This window comes from Selaginella moellendorffii, unplaced genomic scaffold, assembly GCF_000143415.4.
Source record: "Selaginella moellendorffii unplaced genomic scaffold, v1.0 SELMOscaffold_41, whole genome shotgun sequence".
Taxonomy (NCBI): domain Eukaryota; kingdom Viridiplantae; phylum Streptophyta; class Lycopodiopsida; order Selaginellales; family Selaginellaceae; genus Selaginella; species Selaginella moellendorffii.
The window spans coordinates 1,113,749-1,123,980 of NW_003314302.1; the positions used below are offsets into that span (position 1 = coordinate 1,113,749).

General features: G+C 43.0%; 2 protein-coding genes and 2 pseudogenes across 4 annotated transcripts; 2 read left to right on the forward strand and 2 right to left on the reverse strand.

The window, feature by feature from the left end:
- The first annotated feature begins 1,340 nt into the window (after positions 1-1,340).
- Positions 1,341-3,783, forward strand: LOC9635134 (annotated as a pseudogene).
- Positions 3,784-3,831: 48 nt separating this feature from the next.
- Positions 3,832-3,990, forward strand: LOC112349708 (annotated as a pseudogene).
- A 107-nt stretch (positions 3,991-4,097) lies between these two features.
- On the reverse strand, positions 4,098-6,981 carry LOC112349695 (pentatricopeptide repeat-containing protein At3g03580-like). 3 transcript variants are annotated; one of them, XM_024684590.1, is made up of 5 exons: positions 6,769-6,981; positions 6,613-6,710; positions 6,334-6,546; positions 5,548-6,279; positions 4,098-5,487 (listed from the first exon to the last, which is right to left on the reverse strand). In XM_024684590.1, exons 2-5 carry the CDS (start codon positions 6,704-6,706, stop codon positions 4,169-4,171), a joined length of 2,358 nt encoding a protein of 785 aa, XP_024540358.1. In that variant the 5' UTR covers positions 6,707-6,710; positions 6,769-6,981; the 3' UTR covers positions 4,098-4,168. The 3 variants fall into 3 exon arrangements, with proteins under 3 accessions (XP_024540358.1, XP_024540359.1, XP_024540357.1); XM_024684591.1 differs by having other exon boundaries at positions 4,098-6,279; positions 6,633-6,710; XM_024684589.1 differs by having other exon boundaries at positions 4,098-6,279.
- A 107-nt stretch (positions 6,982-7,088) lies between these two features.
- Positions 7,089-8,177, reverse strand: LOC9634500 (transcription initiation factor TFIID subunit 7). The gene is made up of 5 exons (XM_002979562.2): positions 8,016-8,177; positions 7,830-7,960; positions 7,607-7,729; positions 7,480-7,549; positions 7,089-7,395 (listed from the first exon to the last, which is right to left on the reverse strand). Exons 1-5 carry the CDS (start codon positions 8,128-8,130, stop codon positions 7,199-7,201), a joined length of 636 nt encoding a protein of 211 aa, XP_002979608.2. The 5' UTR covers positions 8,131-8,177; the 3' UTR covers positions 7,089-7,198.
- Positions 8,178-10,232: the final 2,055 nt, after the last annotated feature.

Genomic DNA, 10,232 nt, shown 5'->3' on the forward strand with positions numbered 1-10,232 from the left:
AATTCCATGCTAACTTCATTTCATTCTTCTAAATGTATTGTTGTTTCTTGTTGTTTCAGTGGAGCTTATGTAAGGAAGAAGATTGAAACGATGGCGGGTATCAAAAGTCAATGTACATCTTTTTTCTTTTTTATTTAGGCAAGGATGGCTCTATTGATCTTTCAGGACCTGATAGAGATTTAGAGGATTGTGCTTCAAAGGTCACTCTGGTGGACGCTCTTTGCAAGTCGGGCCAGCCTCATGAAGCGTATGGGCTGGGTGAAGAAGGGCTGCTCTCCGCTTTCGGTCTTGATGCTACTCAAAAAACATGTCTCAACGATAATCTTGGAAGTGCTGAATGCGCTGGAGACGAGGCCAAGGGGGACAGAAAAACCAACACTTTTGAGTCTCTCAGAGCAGATGATCCATGAGGGCGGGGTTCCATGCGTCCCCCTTGGGAAACTGGTTCCATGCACGAATTGAGGGGAAGGGACCCCGGCCCCCCGAAAATTTCTCCCGGGAATGCAAATTTAGCTTCGCTATGTTTTGGCAAAAGGAAAAATTAGGGATGGGTAATCAAATAATCCATAGCCATCCTTGTTTTTTTCTTTGCGTTGCCAGGTGAATTGGTCACTGGAAAGTCACGCGACCAAAGTCAGGTAACTCGTGTACTCGTGGCTCATTGCAATTGGGTGAAGTTGTTATGACGATGATCATGGATGACACACACATAAGTATATTTTAGGATATTCTCTAGCGGAAAAATACCAATATGAGTTGTCTTTATTTATTTAAAACTTAAAGCCTTTTTGAAAAAATGGCTGTGTTTTCAATCCATAAAGCATGAGACCGAGGTCACATAAGCTGCTTGTTAATGATTGCCTCCGCTAGAGGGTTGAGTATCTTTTTCTGTAGGTATTTTAGCAAGCGTCTTGTTTCTTCCAAAGGCCAAACAGTAAAAGGCTACATTAATGTGTGGATACTTCAAAACTTCTGAGGTTTTGTTCCAGAAACTCTTAAACACATTATCATCCACATCAAAAATCTTCAACCATGAGCAAATAGCATTGATGTGGTCTTCTCTTTGTTCGCTCGAGAGCTCTCTTCCCGCTCGCTCGCTCGCTCGCCGCCGGGTGGTTTCGAGTATCCACCTTCAAGCTTTGCGGTGCCACATCCGCTGCTAAGATCTCTGCAAGCCGGTCAGCTGGCGTCAAGAAACCATCCCGATCTCTTCATCACAGGCATCGTAAATAGGATTTGTGCCAGGAATTCGTTGTGAGAACTGACACGCGGCGTCATTTGCTTGGCCTTGTCCGACGTGTATTATCTGCCTTTTTTACAGGTATGTTTTAGGGCTAGAGCAGGCCGATCCGGCGCTGGCTGGGAGTTCACTGGAATCCAATGGTACGCAGCTCGAATTCGTCACAGCCTGGATGAGGTGCTTGATTCCGAGCTTGAGAGGTATGTGGAGCCTCTTGGCTTGAGTGAGCTATTCTTCGGCGAAACTTTCTTTGGGACGTTTGTAGAGCACTAGAACAGGAAATGCAAGAGGGAGAGGGGAGTGTTGGGTTGATTTTATGGCTGTGAGCGTGACCGTGGGTTTTGGAATTGGTTCTTCCAACAAGTTCCCATCTAGAAGTTCATGTACGACCAGTCCAGTAACAGGGATTCCTGCGTCTCTATTTGGTGGGTCACTGAAAGGCAAGGATGCTTTTTCTCTTGGAAGGAAGAAGAAGAGCTTGAGGCTTCCAAGGCAGAAGAACTCGACGATAAGTTCTGTGTTTTTCAACGAGAAACACACCAGAAGCAATGAAGATGCGGTCACCTGTGGAATTCACCAAGTTTTGGAAGAACCATGGGAGAGAATGGTTGGTTTTAACTCCAAAGACCAACGGCAGAAGCTGGTATCCACACCACAGGCCGTGCTACAAGCTCAAGCGTTTAGCTCGGCAAGGTATGGATTTTATTCGTTGGTGTGTGGCTTTAACTTCTATTCCTTGAGTTTCAGGCTTAAGAATACTTCAAATGATCAAAGACGAACAAAGGTGAATTGTGTCTCTCAGCCCCGAGATACTCCACCCGCGAGAGGTTATAAAACGTCTCTCTTCTATTTACCTTTCTTTGTTGATTGGATTCTTTGATGTACAGATACTGGAATCGCCAGTGAAAAGGACTGGGGCATCAAGATAAGCAGTGAGGTTTCCAATGATTCCGGAACAAATGAAGATGGAAGTACATGGTTCCGAGAGTGTGGAGAGGATCTTGGTGAAAATGGCTATCGGTGTCGCTATACGGTTATGGGAGGACGAAGCAGCGATGGCTCCACGGAATGGAAGGAAACAGTACGTTTTAGCCTTTTTCAACTTAATAGCATAGCTTGCTTTTTCTAATAGTGGTGGGAAAAATGCGACTGGACGGGCTATAAGGAACTTGGTAAACTTTGTTTCGCTTATTTTTTCTTGTTTTACACTCTTGTGGATAGTGCAGGTGCTGAAAAGTCCGGCAAAAATGCTGAAGGCGATGCCTGGTGGGAAACCTGGCAGGAAATTCTGCGTCAAGATGAATTGAGGTGAGGAGATATTAAGACTGTTGAAATCCATTTTATGTGTTTTCTTGCGCAGTAACCTGGCTCGAATCGAAAGGACGGCACAGAAACAAGCGAAGCAAGGGAATGGGGAGGCCGGATGGTACGAGAAATGGTAAGAACACGTCGTATGATCAAGCTTAATATCACATCGTAGTTTTGGACCAGGTGGGAAAAGTATAATGCCAAGGGCTGGACAGAGAAAGGTGCTCACAAGTATGGAAGGCTCAATGAGCAGTCCTGGTGGGAGAAGTGGGGCGAACAATATGATGGACGAGGAGCAGTGCTAAAATGGTATGGAACTTTGGTTTTACTTTTGTCTTACCAGCTTGTATACTCGAACTCAAGTTAGGACTGATAAGTGGGCCGAGAATGCAACCGGGGAGAAATGGGGTGATAAGTGGGAAGAGAAGTTCCAAAATGGTGCGGGGACTCGGCAGGGGTGAGACATGGCATTCATCTAATGCTGAAAGTAAGTTATCAAATCTTTTCCTTCTCTTTTTCTAGAGGGTCTTTCAAAAGCCACCAAGCTCTAAGTTACTTCCAAAAGATACTGAGGCTCTCTTCTATATTTTCTTTTTCTCAAGGCTGGTCGAGGACTTGGGGTGAAGAGCACCTCGGCGACGGGTATGATTGAATTTGATGTTCTGCTTTTTACTAGCGATTGTCTTGTAACCTGTAGGAAAGTCCACAAATACGGAAAGAGCACAAGTGGCGAAAGCTGGGATAGTGTTGTCACGGAGACCACTGTTTACAAGTATATTTTTGTTTTCCTTGCCTTTTCTTTTTGTTGACATAGATGTTTTTGCTTGTTCATGTAGTGCCGAGCCACATTATGGCTGGGTGGATGCTATCGGACAATCGACTCAACTCTTGAGCATTGAGCCGCGACCGAGGCCTCCTGGAGTGTACCCGGATCTTCCAAAACCAAAACAGCCAGATCAATAACACAGATTTCAAAGGTCAGTATTTTCTCATACTTCAGTTGATCTTAAAAAAAAACTCGTCCTTCATCTTGCAGAACAAGGACAAAGCTCCTGAAATTTTTGGCTGCTTCGCTTGAGCTTTCTCGATTTTTAGTCGCAAGTACTTTAGCAATGTGTTTCATTTGAAGCGCCACCAGCCGAGTCACTTCTAAAGTCAGCTGGAAACAATTAGTCAGAGAGAGACGCTTGGCATATTTAAATTTTAATCATTGGTTAATATTAGCCATTTAAGTAGAGGAAGTTGGCCCCCGCCCTATCCCCACATGCGCGCGATGAATATTCATCCTTTTTTTGCCTTTTGGCTAAGATCTAGTGTAATATTTGTTCTTGTCAGTTTAATAGTTGATATGTATTAACCTAATTTTTTGTGGGTCACAAGCTACCTGGTCCTCTACGTGTTGCTTTGGCCTTACACTACCACTTTAGCCTGGCACAACCTAACCACCCAAATTTTAAACTTAAGAAGCACATTAGCTTGTGCTGGTTTTTTTGTAATGCCTTGAATTATTATTTCTAAATTATCCGCGTGGATGACCAGACATTTTGTATATATGTACCTAATACATTAAAAACAATATTTACATTTTTACTAGCTATATAGTGGAACTTCGGTATTTAGTCACTCCCCACCCATTAAGTTTGCCATTAGCGAGTAAGCCGCAGCCTCTTCTTTGTCGAACGTCATCACCTTCTCAAATGCAACCTTGCCCACGCCAGCATTCTTCCACGTTCTAGACGCGCTCAGCAATGACAGCCACGTCACCTTGTCCGGCTTGTGTGGCATTTCCTCCACCAATCTCAGCGCCTTGTCAAGCTGGTTTGTGCGGCCAAACAGATCCACCATACACGTGTAGTGTTGGACAGACGGCACAACGCCGCATTCTTGACACATCACCACCCGGAACACATGCTCGGCCCTGTCCACCAGTCCAGCGTGGCAGCAAGCATTGAGAATGGAGAGGAAAGTTACCCCGTCTGGGTGATAACCTTCTCCTCGCATATGGTAGAGTAAATCAAGCGTAACTTTAATTTCACCCTCTCTAGAATATCCGCATATAAGGGAATTCCAGAGAACACTGTCGAGGATCCAAGCCTGGTCAAAAACGTGGCGGGCATTCCCCATCCTCCCACCGCATTTGGAGTAAAAACTAACCATGCCAGTTACGATGTCAGTAACTTTCTCATAGCCACGGCGGTAAATTTCCCCCTGGATCCATTTCCCAGTCTCTAGATTTACCAAGTTACCACAGGCCATGAGCCCAGCAAGCAAAGCACCGGCGTCACACTCCAGTTTAACCACATGAGCAAATATCCCAAGAGCCAGGTCACTCTCACCATTCTCCACGTAAGCTTGGACGAGCTCTTTCCACGTCAACCTACCAAGGCCTTGACCACGGTCAAGGTCAAAGATCCGTTGAGCATCTTCCAAGCTCCCACACTTGGAGTACATGTGAAAGAGGCTGTTCGTGAGGAAAGTATTGCCGGAGTTCGATTCCCACCAGTCGCAATTCCTGGCGCTCGAGTGAATCGCCATGCCTCTTTCCAGGCTCTTGAGCTTCACGAGCTTTCCGGCCACGAATTCTGCATCTTCTCGAGCGGCAAGAGCTGCGCAAGCTGCGAGAGCGGCGACGAATGCCCGGGAGTTTTTCTGGAAGTTGCGGCACTCGAAGAGATCCAAAGCGAGGGAGCTCTCGCCATTCTGGACGTATCCCAGGATCAACGAGTTCCACGAGACACAGTCGTGAGCTTTCATCCTGTCAAACACTGTCCGAGAACCCAGCATGAATCCACAATTTGAGTAGAGACTTACCAGAGCATTGCTGACAAAGATGTCCGAGTCACACAAGTTTCTCGCAGCTGCTGAGTGGATTTCCAAGGATTTCTCCAGGGAGTTGAGTTTCACGAGCTTTCCATCGACTTTTCGTCCCTGCTCTTTTGCTGCCAAACTGGAACAAGCCATTAGAGCAGCGACAAAAGCCCGAGAATTCAACACACAACCTGAGGTTTGCTCCAGTCTTTGAAAAACCTCCAAAGCAAGCTCACCACCACCACCATCTTCCGCGTATCCCTGTAGCAGTGATGTCCACGAAACGACGTCAGGATGTTTCAAACCGGTAAAAACTTTCCTGGCGTCGTTTATGCTTCCACACTTCGCGTACATGTCAATCAGAGCATTGGCCACGAAGAGTTCCGAATCAAAGCCACAATCTCGAGCTTGAAGATGTATCCTGGTTCCTTTCTCTGTGCAAAGCGTCTTCACCATTTTGCCGTCGAGTTCACAGCTTTGTTCACTTGCTGATAGCCCAGCACAGGCCATAGAAGCAGCCACAAACGTCCTAGCATCCGGCTGTATCAACTTTGCAACTCGCATGGCCTCAAAGAGCTCGAGAGCCAGCTCGTCCTCCCCGTTCTCTACATAGCCAAGCATTAGAGCGTTCCATGAAACAACACTGTGACGCTGCATGTTATCGAATACCTTCCTCGAATCGATCATGCTGCCGCACTTGGCGTAAGCATCCACCAGAGTGTTCTCGACGAAGATATCCCTGTGCTTTCCACACTGGGAGTGAACAGCCATGGCTTTCTCCAAAACCTTACGTCGATCAAGCTCTTCTTTTCCTGTTGCCAAGGCCAGGCTTCCACAAGCCATGAGAGCAGCCACGACAGTCCGAGCATCACGAAACAATGCCAGTGAAAAGAGCTCCAAAGCGATGGCAAACTCGTCGTTCTCTACACAGCCAAGCATCAGAGAGTTCCAGGACACGACGTCATGAAGAACCATACCGTCAAACACTCGTCGAGCGTCCATCAGGCTTCCACACTTTGCGTATGAATTCACCAGAGCGTTTCCAACAAAGATCGCAGCGTCCAGTTTCATCTGTCGAGCCCGAGAGTGCACAGCCATGGTTTCTTCCAGAAACTTTAGCTTCACCACTCTTCCCTCGTCACCAATTCTTTGGCCGGCTTCGTCCGCAGCCAAATCCACACACGCCATAGCTGCAGCCACAAAACTTCTCGAGTTTGGTCTTTCCAAGCCAAAGAACAAGTCCAGAGCGAGCTTACTCTGTCCATTCTCCACATACCCCGCGATCAAAGCGTTCCACGAGACCACGTCGCGAGAATCCATCGCGTCAAACACGCCTTGGGCTTCCACCATCGCCCTGCACTTAGAATACATATCAATCAATGCAGTGGCAACGAAAATGCGGGAGAGATCACCGTTCTCAAGAGCCGCGAGGTGCGCTTTCCTGCCGGAATCCAGATCCCCCAAGCTGCCACACGCCTTGAGCGCGGAAACAAGATCCATCGCAGCGAAATCCTGCTGCCCAACGCGGCACAGATGCTGGCGCCATACCTTGAAACCCGCAGCGCGGCAGCTCAAGCGTCTTGCCGTTCGCGCTCGTGAAAGAGCGCCATAGCGGAATTGCATTCTAGGGCAGATGCTGGCACAAGAATATTCTTAATCTATTGTAGAATATTCTTTAAAATGTAATAACAATTTATAATATTTTAGAATATTTTAGATCTAAACATGTTTATACCCGAAAAATAGAATGCCTGTGTGATTTTCGATTATATCATACACAGTGTTTGCTCTTTGGACAAGAAACTATGCAAATAACTTACTGCCTGAGGCCTCTGGATCGCTTCAGTAATCATCCGAGTCCTCGTAGTAGCCATTCTCGTCCGATGAATCGTCGTATTCATCGATCGCCTTTGGAGCAGCGGCGATTTTGTCACTCGCCACCACCGCCGCTGCCGGTTGAACAGGCGGAGGCACAGCAACCGGAGCTGGAACTGGCTCCGCTTCTTCAACATCTTCTTCCTGCTCCACCACTTCAACATGTAGATCGAAACGAATCTAAGGAAAAGCTTCCAAAACAATCATAGAGAGAGAGCACAAGAACAGCAAAAGAAGAAAAAGGATATCCACATCTCGCGCAGTTCCTCCGGCCAGGATGTTCACCAGATCGTTCTCCACATTGTGCACGAAGTCTGGCTGCAAAAGAAAAACCAAGAAGATCACAGTGACGAAGATCTTCTCTATGAATCTCACATTGATGATCTCGGCGTCTCTGCGAAATCGCCGCTTTCTCGCGTCTCTCATCGCCGGAGTGAGCCCGTCTTTGTGCTCCCCGCCCTCTGGAGCAGGCTCCTTGTTATCTCTCACGAGAATCATCTACACCCAAGAGCTGTAAGAAAACCCTTCCAGAAGAAACACCAAGAGCTATAAGAACATCCTTCCGAGAAGAAGAAAACAGAGCTCCTTTGATCCTTACCTGGCCAATATCGGCCGCCTTGATGAGCACAGTATCGTCGTAAGTCTTGTAGGACTCCACGACGCAAGGAAGATCGACCAGCGATACCTCAAACTGGTCTTTCCCGATCGTAAACATCCCAGTTCTGGCATCTACAGGCGCAAGGAAGTCCTTCTAACCAAAGTAAAATCCCTTTGTTGTGATTACCTCGAAAGCAGATGTCGATCCCTTCGTCTTCCGGCGCTTGGGCGCGCTCGCTGAGCACGCCGTTGAGCCGCTCCGCCACCGACGGCGGCACCCTGAGGATGAAATGCTCCTCCATAGCTGAGAACTTTCGAAGGCGGTGCTCAAGCCCTACCTTTAGCCAAATGGAAAATTAGGGCTCTTCAATCTTTTATACAGAATTTTCCCCTTACTTATATTAAAATTAGTATTGCTCAGCAAATGCTGGATGAGTACAAAAATTTATAATTTTATAATTTTTTCTTCTTTTATATATATATATATATATAGAGAGAGAGAGAGAGAGAGAGAGAGAGAGAGAGAGAGAGAGAGAGAGAGCGCACTATACAGCATAGATTATATAGTTAGAACATTAATATATTCCCAAAGTGAAAAAGAAGAATTATTAATTAAATATTATTGATAAAGATATTATATGTAGTATTACTTAGGAATATGAATATATTTAGAATACTAAGATTTTAAAAAATTTAATATTCAACACGAAAAAATTAAAACAAAAATTGCTAAGAATATTTTTTATAGTTATAAAAATAAATATATTTAGTACACTTCCAGGGAAAAAACAATAAAATAAGACTTACTAAAAATAAATTCTATTAATTAGATGTTACATGTAAATTATGTTTTTACTTGGGATATAAATAAATTAAGAATCCTAAAATGTTAAAAAAAACTAATATATTAATACCCAGACTGATAGAAATGTAAAGAAGAATTACTAAGCATAATTATCATTAATTAGAAAAGCGTTATTTAATTATTATATTTTTACTTGGAATATGAATAAATATATAACCAAGATTTAAGAACATTAATATACCCAAACATAACCTAAAAATAAAAGATTGTATGTACCCTTAAACTCAAACACCTAGAAATAGAATCAAAAGAAATTAATTTAATTTTAGGTAATATAGATATTAGCAAAGAATTAATTTGCCATTTGCTTTTCTTAGAATATAGAACAATAAAATTTTATGAACACTAACCTACTACCAGTAAAATTAAGAATTGAAGTACAAAAAATATTTGTTATTAATATATAAACTATAAATTCAATTATGTTTATAAGATTTATAAAGGTGTTTAATTTTTTTGTATTAAGCCCACATCTTGAGCATCAACCTCATGTTTAAAATGTAAATCTCATATTTAGAGAGAGGCAATCTATATGGAATTGTTGTAATTGCCCAATCAATACATTAGTAGGGCAACTCTATCTATCAACTAAACATATACATAAAGAAGAAAATTGTAAGCTAGACTAAGTGCTATCTTAATTATATTAACTGATTAGCACTTGTTCAGCATATGCTGTCCTGTTAGCATACTATTTTGAATATCATAATTATAATACAAGCTTCTCCAAGACTATTTCTTGGAATTGGAATTGGAGTATTATAGACAGGCCTTTTATTTGTTCATTAGACTTATATCAAGAATTTCTTTCAGTTGGGGCAAGAATCAAACTCAACAAGAAATTGGTGGAGGTAAAAATATTTAATAGAAAACCTCTTTATATATTGTGTTGATGGTGAAAGTAGGACTTGAAGGGAATAGCTATCCTTGGAGTGTGGTGTTTAATGCCTAGTCCTACTGGTGATGTGCATCTTGATAAAGCTATATAAAGTTGATCATGAATGAAAATTAGATTTGGCAAGCATATTTCAATTCGGTCAAATATCTAGCTTTGACATTTAAAGATTGTAAGGCAATACCCTTAATGCACTAGAAATTGTCTTCTAGACATTTTAAATAGAATTTCTATGTTTGAAGGTATGAGTGTGATTCAAGGGATGAAAGCTCATGTACTTTTGGATTAGCCTAATACAATTTTACAATCTAAAACTGTTGGTAAGACATATTTAAGAATGAGGTGTGTACCATTACATAGTCTAGCCAATAGGCATATATTCCTTAATGGAATACTTTAATTTATATGGTGGAAGATTAGGAGTAATGGAATTTAAGAATTCAATTGGAAAATCTTCTGGGTGTTCAATATTAATAAAGTTAAAATATGTATGTCACTAGGTAAGGAAGAAACTATAACATTATTAATGGGAAAAATATCATCATTAAGTGGGGTAAGTATGACTCTATTAGATGCAAAATAGGGATCTAAAATATTCTGTAGAGATGGGAAAACAAAATCAACAATAGAGGACATTATTATTT